We start from the raw sequence: 18,648 nt of genomic DNA on the forward strand, positions 1-18,648 counted from the left end.
CAACCCTGGTCAGTATCTGCTGAAGAGTCTGTGGTGACTAATCTAAGCAGTAAAAATGATGAAATTTGGGGGCTGATGGATGTGAGGTGAGTTCCCTGCAGTAGGAAAATGTGGGGAAGGGAAGTGATTCTGTGAGCTGGGCCCAAAGAAGAGGTGGTTATAATTACTGGGTGGGACCTCTGATTTTTTTTTATCTGAAATTGACTCATGGGAAAAACCTAGCTGTGGTATGTACTTCTCAAGGCAACATGTTTAGGAATGAGAATATGAGAGTCAGGGTGATGCTTAGACTAGACTTAAAATGTTAGTAGACCAAATTTGGAGCCATATAATTTTGTCATGTTACTAAAGTCTTGTGAACCCATGTTCACTTCATTTGTTCAATTCATAAATAACCCCCCCAGACAACAGGGTTATTGGGAGGATTAAGGACATAGATACACAGATACAGAAATATATATACACATATTAAGCATTGCTATCTATATATAACTTTTTGATGTTGAATTGAAGGACTGTTACTTGTTGAGTGTACCCAGACATTCTACACACATCAATTTTCCTTCTGACAAGATCCCCTACAATGTATATACATTTTTTGACACTCCGTGTGTGTGTGTGTGTGTGTGTGTGTGTACACACAGTGTGTTATCTTGAAGCACAGGGTCACACTGATCAAACTTTCATTTACTGATGCTTTATATTTTTATCTAGACTTTAAGCACAAGGGGTGAGTTAAGACTGCTCCTGAGACTTCTGTCAGGACAGCACCTGGAGCGCACACTTGTCTTGGGAGATGGGAAACTGCCTTGGGTGCTGCTCCACCTCAGATGACGACACCTCGCCACCCTGGTCAGCAGAGCAGAATCACTATCCACGTGCCGCCAGTCTTCCAGCACGGAGCCAGCGTCAATTAGGACGACTGACCCTTGAGGAACAGATTAGAATGGCTCAAAGATTATGGCTTATAGACTGTCTGTCTGAAGAAGATTATGACCCTGGAAAGGCTGGATTGGAAGAAGAGGGACCAGAATGTCCTATCTGTTTTCAGGAATTCTGTCGTGGGGATCCCATTCGCTATCTGCCCTGCCAGCACTTCTACCACCTGGCCTGCATCGATGAGTGGCTGATGATCTCCCTCACCTGCCCCTGCTGCAGGGGCCCTGTGGATGCAGTGGCACCTAAACGTTGAGACCACCTGAGCAACTTCAGCAGAAACATCACTCTTGGTTTTGATCTTCTGTCATTGAGCCAAAGAGGCAGGGAATAGGAATTATAATCTGGCACAAAAGTTCCTAAAAAAATTCTTGTAGTTCCTAAGAACTACAGATGTTAGGATACTATAGCAAGTGATATTTTAGAAATTTTACCATGTAAAGAAGAATGGTATTCTTATGTACAGCCTTGACCCAATGTTTATAAATACAAGTGTGTTTAGATTTTGTTTTGGCTGCAGTAAGAATTGTGTAAAGTGTTGCAGCAGCTGTATTTGTTTTAATCACGTGTATCGAAGTTTAGGAAGAAATACCACTATTTTTTTAAGTTATTACCTGTATATTTAATAAAGTATATACAGTATGGTATAACTAAAAAAAAAAAAAAAAATACCACTATTTTGTTCCTAAATGGAATGGTCTTCCCCCAAGCCCAAACTCATTATCTGAAATCAGCGTCATTTGGGTCAAGGTTTTATTAAGAGCTTACCTTTTGTAACACCAAATTAAAATGATCTCAAGTTACCTATGAATAAATATTGAAATAACTTGAATATTGAAATATTGAAAGGTTTTATCTCTTTCATTCTGTCATTTTATTACATTTTATTACAGGTCTAACTTTTCCAATGTTTTGTTCATCCAGGCCAGGCAAGACTAGGTGTATCCCATACAAAGAAGCCCTGATCTGCAATCTGGGGGTGCCCCAGGAATGCAGCACTGATTGGGTTACTGTGTTACCTTGATGGAATGAATTTAGGGCACAAGGGTTACTTTGATTCTAATCAACTGCAGCACAGAGCGCATTTCAATTCCTGAGTGGAAGACAGTAATATATCCTCACTCTGTCTGCCACAGAGAATGATCATCCTCTCTGGGTAAAACATCAACTTTAGTCTCTTCCCTATTTTAGACAACATCTAACCATTGAATAAAATGTATTATCTGCACAAAGCAGCAGGGAATGTAGTATAAAAATAAAGAAAACACAAGACAATAAAAACCCATGTTTTAAATTTATGGTTTATAGAAAAGTAATTTATGGGTAAATGTGTATTGTGAAACAAAGTTATATGGAACAAATAGAGAAATTCTGTAGTGCTGAATTGGTCAAACTGTGGTCTGTGGATGAAGTTCGTGGAGGCACTGGGCAGACTACACAGAGAACATTAGCAAACTTGAAGACACATCAGTATCAAATATACAAACAAAAGCACAGAAATAATTCAGGAGGCTACTGCATATCCATCATAAAAACTTGGGCTAAATGTAAGCACCAATTTTTTTTCCAGGTGTGAAACAGACATATTAATCATTTCCAAATTATTGCCAAGGACCAGCCTTGTCATCCCAGCAGAGAACCTCAAGTTTCTTTCTCCCTGACAGCTACATGTGTGGATGAAGGGGCTTGAACACAAGATGAATTTCCAGTTGCTGATGTGTAGATTTACAGCTGCTGTCACTGGGATATGTGGACAAAATCAAATTGTCCTGGTTCCTTTCTACTCTTCCAGGGTTCAGTCTCTCCCTGGGAGGATCAGTGCTTTTTTGTCACATAAGTCAGTGTAAATATACAAGGTATTCTAGAAATGGGATAATCCAAATGTTCCCAATCTTTTCTATGTCCTCATTTGTTCTTGTTGAAAAAGTCTATGGCAACAAAAATGTATTATACGTAACTACACTTTGTCTGATTCAGGATTCTGGGAAAATTCATGCTAATATAGAATAACATAATAACCCACAATTATCCAAAACTATGAATTTTCATTTAAATAGATTCATTTCTAATTAATTTTGTTTCCAATATTATATTTTATAAGTGTCTATAGTTTTCAGTACTGTATTATAGACCTCTGTTAAGTGGACCACCCAAGAGACAGGAACTGGTTAATAAGGTGGTTAATGTAGGAACTAGGCCTACTGATATGTATGTGGGGTGCAAGTCCAGTCTACGACAATTAGGTCAACTTGAGGTGTCTATGTAAGGACATGGTCAACTACGGAGATTCTACTACACTTAAAAATTTGCAAAGGATTGGAAAAAACAATGATAAAGGCAACAGGACAGGAGGGAAATTTTGAAGGGGATGAGCATGTTTGTGGCATGAATACTAGTGATGGTTTCCTGAGTGTAGACTTATCCCCAAACTCATTATGTTATTTACACATTAAATATACACAGCTTTTCTGTCAATTACAATAAGGATGCAAAAAACTAGGAGGTAAAGACATATACATTAGCCATATAAAGTTAGTGTTTAATAATCCATGTTTAAATTCATCATCATGTTTATATCACTAACATATATTACAGTTAGAACATAAACTTTTGTGTACTGCACATTAGTTCCATTGACACAAACGTGTGTTTAAAACTGTGTAAGAAACCTCAAGTTTGTACTTAGCAACAACACTTCTTGCCTTTTTGCCAGTGATAATCAAGTTTAATCTCATTTCTTGTTCTCTTATTTGTACTCAATATTCCCAGGTCACAGTTCGGTGCAGTAGCTCAGCTGCTACAATGCCAGCCACATACACCGGAGCTGGCAGGTTTGCACCATGCCTGGGCCTGCCAAACGACAACAAATACAAATAAATAAATAAATAAATAGCCAAGCATTGTGGAGGGTACCTGTAGTCCCAGCTACTTGGGAGGCTGAGGCAAGAAAATTGCTTAAGACCAAGAGTTTGGGGCAGTGCCTGTGGCTCAGTGTGTAGGGTGCTGGCCCCATATACCAAGGGTGACGGGTTCAAACCCAGCCCTGGCCAAACTGCAACAAAAAATAGCCAGGCATTGTGGCGATCGCCTGTAGTCCCAGCTACTCGGGAGGATGAGGCAAGAGAATCGCTTAGGCCCAGGAGTTGGAAGTTGCTGTGAGCTGTGTGATGCCATGCCACTCTACCAAGGGCGATAAGGTGAGACTCTGTCTCTACTAAAAAGACCAAGAGTTTGAGATTGCTTAAGCTGTGACACCATGGCACTCTACCAAGGGCAACATAGTAAGACTCTGTTGCTAAAAAGAAAAAAAAAAAAAAACATTCCCAGGTCACTTCAGAATTGTACATTTTATTCTACATATTTTCAATAACAAATCTGTCCAAAATTCTGAATTTTTTCAGAATGCTTAATGGCTTTTTAGAATTTTCTTCCCAGTCTGACTTTTCAGACTTTTATTATTATTTTTTTTTTTTTGCAGAGACAAGAGTCTCATTTTATCGCCCTTGGTAGAGTGCCATGGCATCACACAGCTCACAGCAACCTCCAACTCCTGGGCTCCAGTGATTCTCTTGTTTCAGCCTCCTGAGCAGCTGTAATTACAGGTGCCCACCACAATGCCCGGCTATTTTTTTTCTTGCAGTTTGGCCGGGGCTGGGTTTGAACCAACCACCCTAGGTATATGGGGCCAGTGCCCTACCCACTGAGCCACAGGCACTGCCCAACTTTTCAGACTTTTCCACCTTCCTGTAAGGACTGCTGGTAAAATGGTGGTATTGACTAGAGAAAGAGTAACTAACTGAAGAATTTCCCTCATTCGTGCCATTTTATACCATGTAAATACTGACCTATCCTACAAGTGTTGCTCTATTAATCAAGAGTTCTCATGATTTTTCATCATTGGGTTACTTTCCACTATGAATATCTGGCCTTGTTCGAGAAGTCTCATCCACCTAAGAAAAAACATATTCACTTATTTCCTGTTTTATCAGTTACACGATGCAGACTTTTCTTCTGCGAGCCCAAAAACTGGTGATTAACTAAATGAGAGTGAGCAGAAATTACAGACATGGGGATTCTCTCCTGTGGATGTTACTCACTTATTTAAAAGATAAATCATAAACGAAGGAATTTTCACATTGATAACTGACACAGAATTCCTCTCTTGTGTCATATCTCCCTTTCCGTTTAACAGGTAGGACTGTGGATACTGATTCTTGCACATTCAATTGATTTGTAGTTTGGTTCTCTCACGTTATAAATGGTCAGTCCAGTGTCTAAAGTTTGTGCCATTTGCGTGAAATATAAATGGATTCTGGCCATTTTTGAATTAATGTAGGTTAAGTGAAATACTAATGATAAATAAGTTTTTCTATACTGATTATAAACATAATGTTTCTTCAATGTGTTAGTCCTCTGGTGTCTTTAGGGGCTGAAACTATGGCTGATGAATTGTACACATTTATTATGTTTTTAGTGTGAGTTCTTTCATGTTGCCTAAGATTAAAACACTTACTAAAGGCTTTCCCACATATAGGACATACATATGGCTTCTCTCCAGTGTGTACTCTCTTATGAAGTCTAAAGTTGTAACTTCTATTAAAGGCTTTACCACATATACTGCATTCATATGGTTTCTCTCCAGTGTGAGTTCTTTCATGTCTTCTAAGGACAGAAGAATGATTGAAGGCTTTTCCACATATACTGCATTCATATGGTTTCTCTCCAGTGTGAGTTCTTTCATGTCGTCTAAGGTCAGAAGATTCAGTGAAAGCTTTCCCACACACATGACATTCATACGGTTTCTCTCCAGTATGAATTCTCTCATGTCGTTTAAGCACAGAAGATTCAGTGAAGGCTTTCCCACACAGATGACATCCATGTGGTTTCTCTCCCTTGTGAGTTCTCTCATGTTGTCTAAGGTGAGAACAATGAGAGAAGGCTTTTCCACATAGATGACATTCATATGGCTTCTCGCCATTGTGAATTCTCTCATGTTGTCTAAGATAAGAACATTTACTGAAGGCTTTCCCACATAGAGGACATCCATAAGGTTTCTCTCCAAAGTGGGTTCTCTCGTGTTTTCTAAGGTCAGAGCAGTGAGTGAACGCTTTCCCACACAGATGACATCTATGTGTTTTCTCTTTAGTATGAATTACCTCATGTCGCCTAAGGTTAGAACTTTTACTGAAGGCCTTCCCACATAGATGACACCCATATGGTTTCTCTCCAGTGTGAATTCTCTCATGTTTTCTAAGGTCAGAGCAATGAGTAAAGGCTTTTCCGCACAGATGACATCCATGTGGTTTCTCTCCAGTATGAATCATCTCATGTCGTCTAAGGTTAGAACTTTTACTGAAAGTTTTGCCACACACATCACATTCAAATGCTATCTCTCCAGTGTGAGTCTTACTGTGTTTTTTAAAGGAAGAGCTCTGATTAAAGAGATAACCACATAGATGATTTTGATATGATTTACATCTAGTATGAATTTCCTTATACTGATTAAAGGATAACCAGTCACTGAAGGGTTTCCCAAACTTTTTGGTCATGTAGTGTTTCTTTCCCATGTGAGTTATCATAGTTTGAGTTAATGCTATATGATCAATAAAATCTTCTCCCAAATTATTACATTCAAAAGGATCCTCTTGAATATGAGATACCTGTTTGGGAGAAGCAAATGAAAGACATTAAAGAGTTGTCTATATTCAATCCATTCCTTCCTTCATTTCTCTACTTATTAATTCTAGAACAATCATTCAGTAGTAGACTCTATTTACAACTGTTCTTGTATTAGTTACATAAACATGGCATATACCTAATTATGTGCATAAAGATTTTCTCTTTTGTAGAGTCCCAGCTGAAGAGCCATCTGACACATTTTTAATACTGTATTATGTTTCAAAGTATAGGCTAGGCCCATGGTTATGTTTATACAATTTTTCTGTCATAAGGCCTCATGTTATGGTTTTCTCATCAAGTTAATTTCTTCTCTAAACTCAAACTAACCAAAAGCTTCTGCTGGGAATGCCCTTGATCCCAACTTTAAGTATAGTAAAATAAAGGGTGGACATAAAATTTGTGTGCAATTTAAAATAGTTGTAAGTCTAAATTGCACATGAATTTTATGTCTACCCTGTATGTCAAATTCCAAATTTATTCCATTTCTAGGTTTCTATTTTGAAGAACAGGATTTATACCAATAAAGCTTACCATTGTGCCCACAGTGGATGTGTCCTTCTGACAGATATGTTGCATGGATGTCATTTCTTGTTTAAAGTCACCTTCTCTGCCTGAAGTAATTTTAAAAAAAATTGCCAGATTTGTATTTAGGGAATAAAAATAGCATGTTTAAAATACTGATACAGCATTTAAGCATGTTTCAAATACTGATACACAGACAGGTGAAGACAGTTAAATTAGTGATACTTTAGAGTAGGGATGTCCAACCTTTTTTTCTTTTCTGCCACAAATTAGAAGAGTTGCCTTAAGCCATACATTAAATACACAAACACTAATGAAAGCTGATAAGCAAAAGAAAAGGTCTGTGCATAGTTTTCTTGATATGCAACACGACAAATAACCTGCATACGGCCTGTGAGCTGTGGGTTGGACACCCCTGCTCTAGAGAGTAAAGTATTAAAAAGGACATTGATAACTGACACTTTCAGGATATGAAAAAAATAAAGATGGTAAGTTGGGGAAGTAAAGAAAGGGAAATTTTCAAAGTAAAGAAAGGAACAAGGGTCATTATGGGAAAGTTTAACTCCAGTAAGTCCACGAACATCCCCTTTACCAAAGTCAAATACAATGATGAAAAAATACTTGAATGGAAATTGATACCTGCAAGACATAACAACATCTGAGGAATTTTTCCCTTGTTCCTTTGCCTACATTTCAGAAAATAATCACTAAATTAAGAACTCTTCACTTGACTCTTAGGGCTACACACTCCCTGACCCTGCTCCTCTTCCTTCTACTGAAGCACTGCTTCTTGGAGCTCACCTGGATTCTGGCCTTGGATAAAACTTCCTCCTCTTGCAAGTTCCTCTCCTGGCTCAAAATGGGAAAGCACACCTGAGGTGCATAGTTGTTTGCGGGGAAAAGATGCACAGATTTTGAGTTCTGGGATGATTAACAGTACATAGGCATCAAGCACGGGACATAATCTTAGACCACTAAGGTAGCCAGTGAAGGATAGCCCTTCAACTTGCTCCCCAAATATGAAAGATCTATAAATGTTAATGGCCACGACTGAGTACAAAGGCAGATTGCAGGATCCTCAGTATTTTTAATCAGTGAAAAATTACAAGTCTTTGTGGTATTTCAATATTATATCCAAGAAGAATACAATAAACATAAGCTCTATCAGAACAATCTAGGTTCTGTGTGAAACACTCTCTAAAACAGAATAGTTTTTTTAATAAACTAAACATATTTATTTATACTTCAAAAAACAGTGAATTCCCACCACTTTTCTGAGTTTTGGGGATTGAACAGCTAGGAAGGCATGAATTGTGGTCAAAAAGATTGTACTCTAGATAAGATGATAAATATAGGTGAAAAGTAAAGAAATTGAGTCAGGTAGTTATGGACATTATGAAGGGATAAAGGCAGAAGTAGAAGTGAGAGACAGGACAGTTGCTCTAAATACTTGTTGAATGAATTAATCAATGAAAGAATGAACATATACGTGCATGATAAATATTAAGTGACTCACCAATGGAGACCAGATGATTAATGTTCTCTAGCATCACATCTCTGTAAAGTTTCCTCTGGTATCTGTCGAGCAAGGCCCACTCTTCCTGTGTGAAGTCTACAACTATATCCTCAAAGGTCATGGGTTCCTAAAACATTAGGAACACTCTGTTTAAACCTGCCTGTATATGCCCACATAAAGTGGAGTGTGGTCAAAGGGATGGTATTCAAGAAGGGGGATTGGTAAGAATAGAAAGCACAAATGATGTTTGGGTTCCAGTCACACTATCTTCATTCTGACCTGGGGATCTGTCTTTCAGATGTACTCACACATGACATTTCATATAAGGAAATATCACATGAAGCGTGACAATATAACCTGGAAACTTCCCCATAAATTTGTAATTGTAACTTCCAGATACTAATCATAAAATTTGTACCCAGAAATTTATTACTAAAATTCTCTTTTCCATCAACTTCAACAAAATCCATAGACTCATCACAAGGCAAGCAGTATCCATGATTTGTCACATTTTAATCATGACTATGGTTAGATCTTCCCCTGTAGGACCTCAATTTCTTCATCAATGAAATAAAAACCAATTCTGAGTTCTAAAAGATGCAATAAGCTAATATGTAAATTGTTTCCTATGTATCAAACATTTTTTAGATATAATTCATGGTATATTATTCATTAAATGATGGAGAACAATGAAGCAATGTCTAGGATTCTGCAGACTGAAGAACTTTCACGCAGAACTTGGGATCAGTAGATGCAGCCTCTCATCACTACACAACCCCAGTGTTCACTACAACAGACAAGGATAGCACAAGTCAGGAGCTCTGAGACTTCTATTCTCAAGGACGGTGTCATCCTAAACCTTCCCATGCTCCGAGGATTACTTCCTCAATTTACTCTGTGACCTCTAAACACCAGTAGCTATCATTCTCTCTTTCATTTCTTTATCTTATCTTTATATTCAGGGGTAAAAAAGGACGTTGACTGTTCCAGTCTCCCCACTTCAAAATTTCCCCAGGGCCTTAAATTTACTCTATTTCCTATACTCCTTCACCTACATGTGTCACTGAAACACAGGAAAGAACACTCCCTGTATGTTTCTTCTAGTTATTAAATTTGAGAAAAGATTAATTTGGGGACAAAGTAATAAGAATTTTAGTTTTGCTTTTTGGGGGAAGTTTTCCAAATAGTGCAAATATATTCTATCAAAGCTTTAATATTTTTAAACTATGAAAAATAAATGAATGGCCTAAACCTACCTGCTTTCCCTTCAGTGCTGTACAGCTTTCCTCCAGCACCCAATAACTGGATTGACTGTGCTCACCTGGGAAAACATCTGCCTCCCTGTGGGCTGTAACCTTCTGCTCTCACTCATCTTTATTACCACACTCAAGGCACTCCTGAGCCCATTCCTGCTGATGACTCAATTAATGAGTGATTCTTTCCCCCAGGTCTTGGGCTGGATGAGAAAAACAAAAGCTCCCGCACCTCTTCTGCGATACATAGCTTGATCAGAAACTAGAACATCTTAGTGTAATGTTGAAGGAGATTCTTTCTGGATGAGCCTTTGAGCCAATATGGCAATTCCAGAGTCCTGGGTTATCTTAACTGGAGCTCAGATCCTTACATTTCTCTTAGTGTACTTAGAACATCTATGCTAGCCTTAAAAAAAGATGGAGACTTTACCTCTTTTATGTTTACATGGAGGGACCTGGAACATATTCTCCTGGGTATAAAGTATCTCAAGAATGGAGGAAAAATTATCCAACGTACTCAGTACTTCTATGAAACCAACTTAAATTTACTCACACTTTCTTATGAAAGATAGAACACAACTATTGTCCAGGATGAAGGAGAGAAATGGAGTGGGAAGGGAGGGGAGGGAGGAGGTTTGATAGAGGGAGGGTAAATGGCAGGACCACACCTATGGAGCATATTGCAAGGGCACAAGTCAAATCTATCAAGTGTAGAACATAAATGTCTTAACACCATAATCAAGTAAATGAGGCAAAAGCTATATTAATTAGTTTGATGTAAGCATGTCAAATTGTATAAAAAAAACAACACATTTTATCCCACATATGCATAAATATATTCATGATCTATGTGTATATGACTTAATAAAGAAAAAAGAAAAAGAACATCCATGCTGTTAGAAGAATCCTACCTATCGGCTGGCAACGGGGTACAATTTCAGCAGAAAAGGCAATTCCCCACTCACCTGTGATTGCATTCTACTAGCTCAGCCAAAAAGTGTCTTCCTTTGGGTTTTCACTCACAGAGTCCAAGTACTAATGAGGAAAATCTGAGGAAGATGAAAAAAGAGTGACACTCTAGTTTTGTCCACAATCTCCAGACCTACCTACTTCAAAGCCCCAATATGTTGCTTAAACAAACAAACAAACAACAAAAAACCTGAGTTTTAATAAGCCCATGGAATTGTGAGGTTTTCAAGTCCCTCCGAATCACAAGGACTTGGATTAACTTTAACTTTAGTCTCTCCCCATGTCTTTGGCTATCAATGGCAGAATGTGTTCATGATGCTCTTGTGACTCATCCCACCTGTACAGGACTGTAGTCTCCACCTCCAGTGAACACTGTAGAGTTTATGAGAATTAATTATTTGTCATTTGTGCACTTGCAGTCCTTCTTTGGCAGCCATCCCAGCCCTCCGGAGCTTCATTCCATTCCACCTCTTCCCTGCCCCTAGCCCTCTGAATACAATTGTTCTGAAACATTCTATCTCCTCCACATGGGGGTTCTAGCAATACCACTCCCTCAACCCTGACCTGTAGATTTGTTCTGCATGAATTTATCAATCAAGCAACTTCTATGATGAGGTTCATCAATTCAGTGAAATGCTAAAGATAATTCTTCAAGTTGAAACGAAAAGACACTAACTGTAAGTTAATTTTAGGTCAGGAGACAATTATTTGACTTATGACTTTTGGGGGCAGGCCATCTCAGAGTAGGTATATTATTGCAAACATGCAAGCTCTCTGGATTCATAATTCAATACTAATGGTCAACAAGAAACTTGCCTTATTCAAGAGATAAATTTCTTGCAATTAGAACAGTGAAGAAGACAGACAAAAATTAAAAAAAATACCTATAAGATAAATGACAAGGAAGGCATGAAGAGACTGTGGAGACTAAGGAAGGTAAGGGGATGCTAACATGTACTGGGGATCACTGAAGAGATCTATGAAGAACACACGCTTAAACTGATGCTGACAGGAGTCTATGGGGAGGAGCTATCTTGTGGGTGGGGTGAAGGATGACTGTATCACTCATTGAAGAGATAATAGCAATGATTTTGATTCTGAGAGGGCAATCAAAACTTTTTGGTCTATGTATTCCTGTTACATTCTGGTCTAAAAGTTCAAGGACTAGATTTAGAGAACAGGTACCATTGATCTTTCCAAACTGGATTATATAATTGATCCAGCCCATTATAAAACAAAATTTTTTGTTTTTGAGACAGTCTTATTTTCTCGCCCTTGGTAGAGTGCCATAGCATCATAGCTCACAGCAACCTCAAACTCTTGGGCTCAAGTGATTCTCTTGCCTTAGCCTCCTGAGTAGCTGGAACTACAGGCACCTGCCATGACTGGCTATTTTTAGAGACCGGGTCTCATTCTTGCTTAGGCTGGTCATGAACCCAAGAGCTCAGGCAATGTGCCTATCTTGGCCTCCCAGAGGTAAAACAAATTCTTAAGTTGTTTGATTGACAGCTAATAACATGGAACAGACTAAATTCAGAGTTAAGGAAATGGTATTATTTGAAACCCCGTGTAGTGAAGTCAAGATATTTGAGGACAGTTGTATCCCAAAGACAGGGGGAGGGTGGAATGTGAAGAGAATGAGGTTTCATATGGGTACTAGAAAACCAATGCTAGTGAATAAGCCAAGAATAACCATTCCCAGAGGTTTCCATGAAGGTGAACAATATAAACATATGACGTGAGTCAGGGAGTCCAAGGGGCTGTGGTCAGGGGGAATTGAAGAAACATTGAATGTCATTTGATAATGAACATATAAAACACAGTGGTTTTATTAGGTCATTAAATCTGAAATGTTTGATTTTGAATCAAAAGTTTATTTTATCTCAAACAGCTAGTACACTTAATCATAAACTATTGATTTATCAGTTAAACTGTTGATGACTAAATTATCAACACGGTTTTATCACCTTGTAGCTTGTTTATGGCTACAGCAAAGAAGCCTGGAGAGTGAGTGGTAATGAAATGGCAAAAGGCATTTTTCACAGCTTGTTGAGAATTGACTTTTCTCTGCAAGAAGTGTCCAAAACCTAGAAGTAAGTGGTAGTCAGTTGGGGCAAGGTCTGGTGAATATGTTGAATAACAGAGTGTTTCCAAGACCAGCTTCTGTAGTTTGAGCAGCCTTGTTTGTGTGACACGCGGTCAAGTGTTGTCTTCTAAGAGGATTGGCCTGTCTCTATTGACCAATCTTGGCTATTTAATCGCAACCATCCTTATCACGTCATCCAGTTGGTTGCAGTAGATATCCACTATAACTGACTAACCTAGTTTCATGAAGCAGTAGATAATACAAGTGCTAGACCACCAAACAAACACAATTACCTGTTTTTGATGAATGTTTGTTTTAGACTATGTTTTGGCACTTCATCTTTATCCAACCATTGTGCTGAATGCTTGTCAAAAAGAATCCAACTTTCATCATATGTAACAATATACTGTAGAAATGATTCCCCTTTATGTTTCTGATAGCAAAAAAAAGCAGCAAGCTTCAAGATGATTTCTCTTCTGATGCTCCTTGAATTCACACAAGCTTCTTTACCTTGCTGATGTGTATCACACAGTCCAACACTGAAGGAATAGTAACATTAAACCTTGCTGACAGATAGGCTGAGATGGATTCAGTTCCACTGCAGATTTAGACTTATCATTATCAACCATGGCGACAGGTCACCCATGTGGCCCATTTTCAAGATTAAAATCATGAGAACCGAATTTCTCAAACCATCAATGGATGTGCTATGCATTCATTAGCCACGTCCTTCCCAAACACTTGATATTTTGAGTTGTCTGACCTGCACTAGCTCCACAACAGAAGTCATATTAAAAAATAAAATGAATTTCTTACTTATTCATGATTTCACAAAATTGCTCTAAATTTTTTTTGAAAGATAATCACAAGCCAAAACATGTGTTTGTGAGAATGAGAATGTACTTTCCCAATTAAAAAACAAAAACCAAGAAGTATCAAAGTGAAACCTAGATATCAACTATCTTATACTTAAGGAAATTGAACATTCATACTTAATGCCTAATAGTTTACTTATATGCAGTTTGGAAGTATTCACATCTACTTCACAAGTAGCATTAGCCAAAGCCATCACTGATTTACTTACTTTTTGAGACAGAGTTTCACTTTGTCACCCTGGGTAGAGTACTGTGGCATCATAGCTCACAGCAACCTCAAACTCTTGGGGTCAAGCTATTCTCTTGCCTCAGCCTTCCAAGTAGCTGGGACTATAGGCATCCACCACAACCCCCAGCTATTTTTAGAGATGAAATCTCACTCTGGCTGGTCTTGAACCTGTGAGCTCAGGAAACCATGTGTCTTGGCCTCCCAGAGTGCTAGGATTACAGGCTTAAGTCCATGCCTGGTCCCATCACACTTTTAAAACCAGGAGAGGAGAGATAGGCATTTCCCATCAATTCACAGTTTTCTTGTAGCTCTTATATTTAATTAGGTTCAATCAATGAGGAAATATGAATTCTTCCCTGCCTGAAGAATCTTCATTCTGTCTTTGAGTTTGGGTGTTAGCAATAGCAACAAGAGGCCAAAGTGTCCTTCTCATTAGTTTCAACAAATTTCACTGAGTACATTTTCAAAAATTATGAATATAATTTTAGCCATTTAGCTATTTATTTTGGCCACTTGGCCATCACAGATATGGCTAACCAATAATAGAACATTGTAAGTGGAATTCACTGCAATAATTGAAAGAATGATTCAATACTAAAAAACCTATTACTTTCATTTAGTGATTTTATTGATTAAAAAAAAATAGACCACCTTAATAGATACTTGAAAAAAGTATTTTAGGCTTGGCGAGGTGGCTCACACCTGTAATCCTAGCACTCTGGGAGGCCGAGGTGGGTGGATTGCCTGAGCTCACAGGCTCGAGACCAGGCTGAGCAAGTTCAAGACCCCATCTCTAAAGAATAGCTGGGAGTTGTGGTGGGCGCCTGTAGTACCAGCTACTAGGGAGGCTGAGACAAGAGAATCTCTTGAGCCCAAGAGTTTGAGGTTGTTGTGAGCTATGCTGCCACAGCACTCTACCTCTGTCTCAAAAAAAAAAAAAAAGTATTTTAATTAAGTCTTTAAAAATAATTTAAAATCTTTAAAAATCATGTAAATGGGGGAATACCAAGGTGTGTGTTTATGTGTGCATATGTGTAAGTTTGTATGATTAAACTACCGAATATAAAATGTATCTAAAATATGTCAAACATAAGTTAAAAATTTTAAATATTTATGTCTATAAAATAATAAAATCCCCTCAATCTCACAAGTAATTTGTGAAATGTAAATAAAATGAATCATCATTTTATCCAAATCTACAAAAAATATACATACAGTATCAAGTATCAGTTAAAGGAGTAGGGAAACTTCACATATTGGTGGGTGATATCTATGCAATTTGGGGGTACATCTTGCTAGAATATATTATAACATGAAATGTACCACTCCTTGACCCAGCAATCAAACCTTAACTTACCTAAAGTGGAAGAAACCTTAGACATCTGCAGGGCAGTCACTGTGCTAAGAGACAGCCAGTGCAATATTCTTCACAAATCCAAGAATTTAAGGTCTCTTTGGAAAGGATGTGCTATGAACAATTCACAAAATCTCCTATTGTTAGACGTTTAGGTTGATTCCATTTTAAAAAAGTAATTATGCAGTAAAATACACTCCATCATATGGATAAAATACTGCCTTTATTTGTCACATCTATTCGTTTGTAAACTCTCCCTTCTCTCCCAAATCATTAACACTTTTGAGGCCAGAACCAAAATCTCGTTGTTAAGCTTCAAATGCATTATACAATCAGGTAGAAAAAATTTCTCTTCATGGACCTTCTTTTCCAGGATTTGCCACAGTAACTCAGTACCAGTATGTGTAGGTTCTTTAATGTTGGTCCAGAGACCTGACAGTGCATCCAGATGTAGCCCCTAAATAATCACTACTGTCCAACATCACTGATACCATCGGGCCCACTCCTCATCTCTAATCCATGTTGGAGTGTGAAGTCCTTCTCATACAACCCCCCAAGTAGAACTTTACAAGTTCTATGTCACTGGTTCACAGTACCATGGTATCACTATGAAAATGGGAGAGGGTTAAGGGAAGGCTATGGGCGAATTAGGAAATGTGTTAGGCAGATTAGCACATCCTGAGAACAGCATTTCAGGAAAGAACAGAAAAATTAATGAACAACATGACTTTTTCCAGTGAAAATGCCATTCCTGTTTTTCATTTTCCTTCTCTGATCTTTCTTGGGCATGATCAGTCTTGAAAAAGTCATTCCTGTGTATCAGCAATATGCGTTTCAGGGCTTCCAATGGATGAGCCTCTTCCTTTATCAGAATCACACACGTGGGACAGAATTCAACATGTGAAAAAGATAGTCTTCTGCTTTCCACCAAACCATCAGGGATTCAGGACAATAAACTCCAGCACCTTTCTTCTTAATGCCTTCCCAACCTAGTGAAGCCCACACTCTACACAGCAGGTGTGGCTATACAAACTGGGCTGACCCTGCTAAACACAAGAACACTAGCTGAGAATGGGCAAGGCTTTTCCTTTTTCCAGTTCCTGAGCTTCCTAGGCTCTCTCCCATTCTTGGATCCTGAACACCCAAGCTGCATTGCCCTTCCTTCTCCAAGCTCCCTTCCCAGAAGCAAGTGCCACCTCTTCAATGGAGAGAGACCTTTGTTCTCTGCTTAGTTTAATAAGTCTTGCTCTCTTCCCTATCTAGCTGTCATATCTGTGTTTTGGGTCAGGTAGAAAGGTGAAATGGAAAATCCAGTACAGAGTATTTGTCTGACAGGAATGACATACCTGGATGGGACAGTGATAGAGTTTTCCCTCAACATACCTGCCCCAAAAGATACCAGACAACATCGCACATTCCTGAGCAAGAGCAACCACATTCATTAAAAGCATTTCATTTCCTTTCCAGAGCACCACATTAATAAACCATCAAAAACTATAAAAATTTAAAAGACCTAATTATTGGCACTTAAAAACATTTAAAAAGGCAGGCTTTGGTAGTATCTATAAGCAATTTGTTCATTACAAACAGATGGAATCTGTTGGAACAAAGTTCCAGGACAATCCAGCCTATCCTTCAATATCAGCAGAAAACAGAACCACCACCTCCCAAAACAAAAGCTAACAAACCAATCTTGAAGAGATCCTATACTTAATTGGAAACTAGCCCACAGCTTATCTGATTAAAAGATCACATAAGGGAAGAAGGAAACTACTGAATATTAGACTAACTCTTTAAACTCGGTTTTGACTGTTAAGATAGAAATCATTAATATGCTTACCAAGTACACTAAATTAGCATAAAAATTTCTACTAAACAAAAAAAATTTTCAATATGTAATTAGGACTAGCGAAGTATCGAGGCTTCATAATTTGAACCTGATGCAACACATTTAAAAAGTGTATTTGGGGTGGCGCCTGTGGCTCAAGGAGTAGGGCGCCAGTCCCGTATGCCGGAGGTGGCGGGTTCAAACCCAGCCCCGGCCAAAAACCACACACACACACACACACACACACACAAAGTGTATTTGGAAATTACCCTCCCGCTGCCTTCTGCTGCTGGCAGTCTAGGCCTCTCCTCCACCTCTCTGCTGATCCCATTTCCCTCTATTTTCATTTATTACACTGCTTCTTGTCCAGGTCACTCTTCTTCATTCTGTGTTTTTCCCAATTCCTCACATACACCCACTTCCCGTCTTCTAAACTACCCTTCCTTTTTCTCCCTCGATGGCTGCCTCTTTTTTTCCCATCCCCTGCCCCCACCTCGACATCCACAGTGATGCAACAGAGAAGGGTAAACACCACGACAGACAGCCCGTGGGGGTGGGACTGTGCAGGATATGGGGTGTCACAGGACAGGGCCGGGCCTCTCTCCCAGCACTCGGCTCAAGGGCCTCCGAGAGGCGGTCTGGGGAGCCGCAGGAACCAGCCCCTGGGGCACCAGGACGGCAAGGGCCTCAAGGAGGACTGGAGTAGGGCTGCCCCGAGTCCGAGAGGGGCGAGGGTGGGGCGGAGGGCAACAATTCAGGGCCTGAGCCGAGACTAGACGCCGCACGGGACGCAGCGGGCGGCCGGTGAAGACACTGGGCGAGGTCAGCCTCGGGGCGTTTTAACCGGAACCGGAACCGAACACGGACGCGGCCACAGCAGCGGCGCTTACGGCCTCGGAGCGTCTCGAGACGCCACCCGACTCCCCGCCAGCGGGTGAGCGGTTACGGGCCCGGAGACGTCCGTGGGGACTCCTTGACCCCAGGTGTGGAGGACCAGGCAGAGAGGAGCTCGCGGTGCCCAGTTTGACTACACAAAGTGGGGTGTACTCACCGGAGGGGGTCCTCGGCTCGGGAGAATCGTTTCCGGGTCCACCGGAAATAGCGCTCGGAGGGGTCGAGGCCTCGGCCGAAGGGGGCGGGTCCCGAACGGGGCTGGGCCTCTAGCGGAGCAGAGGAACAGGCGCGGGGCGGGGCCTCGAGCAGAGTAGCGGATCCAGGACCCGGACTCCAGGCAGAGGGGCACGGCCGCGCAGGGCTCCGGGCTGGGTGGCAAGTCCTGCCCCAGCCCACCCAGCGCGGCCTCGGGCAGAGTGGCGGGGCTTGCGCGGGGCGGAGCCTCGGACTCCCTCCGCCCAGCGCTTTTCTGGTCTGCCACTCCTGGCAGCTGACGGAGCTGGAGTC

At 40.0% G+C, this 18,648-nt stretch overlaps 1 protein-coding gene across 3 annotated transcripts; it reads right to left on the bottom strand.

The window, feature by feature from the left end:
• Nucleotides 1-2,225: 2,225 nt before the first annotated feature.
• ZNF596 (zinc finger protein 596) lies at nt 2,226-18,390 on the bottom strand. Of its 3 annotated transcripts, none has more exons than XM_053598128.1 (5): nt 18,299-18,390; nt 10,872-10,955; nt 8,654-8,780; nt 7,147-7,226; nt 2,226-6,596 (listed from the first exon to the last, which is right to left on the bottom strand). In XM_053598128.1, the coding sequence occupies exons 2-5, from the start codon at nt 10,881-10,883 to the stop codon at nt 5,334-5,336; spliced, it is 1,482 nt and encodes a 493-aa protein (XP_053454103.1). In that variant the 5' UTR covers nt 10,884-10,955; nt 18,299-18,390; the 3' UTR covers nt 2,226-5,333. The 3 variants fall into 3 exon arrangements, with proteins under 3 accessions (XP_053454103.1, XP_053454105.1, XP_053454104.1); XM_053598130.1 differs by lacking the exon at nt 18,299-18,390 and adding an exon at nt 17,741-17,866; XM_053598129.1 differs by lacking the exon at nt 18,299-18,390 and adding an exon at nt 13,255-14,110.
• Between the last annotated feature and the right edge of the window lie 258 nt (nt 18,391-18,648).

The sequence above is a fragment of the Nycticebus coucang genome, chromosome 7 (assembly GCF_027406575.1).
Source record: "Nycticebus coucang isolate mNycCou1 chromosome 7, mNycCou1.pri, whole genome shotgun sequence".
Lineage (NCBI taxonomy): Eukaryota > Metazoa > Chordata > Mammalia > Primates > Lorisidae > Nycticebus > Nycticebus coucang.

Excerpts from the sequence above, each read along its gene's own strand:
- ZNF596 (XM_053598128.1), bottom strand. Across the intron at positions 7,227-8,653 it reads TAATCATCTGGTCTCCATTG|GCAGAGAAGGTGACTTTAAA; the intron begins GTGAGTCACTTA and ends AAATTACTTCAG. Across the intron at positions 6,597-7,146 it reads CATCCACTGTGGGCACAATG|GTATCTCATATTCAAGAGGA; the intron begins GTAAGCTTTATT and ends TCTCCCAAACAG.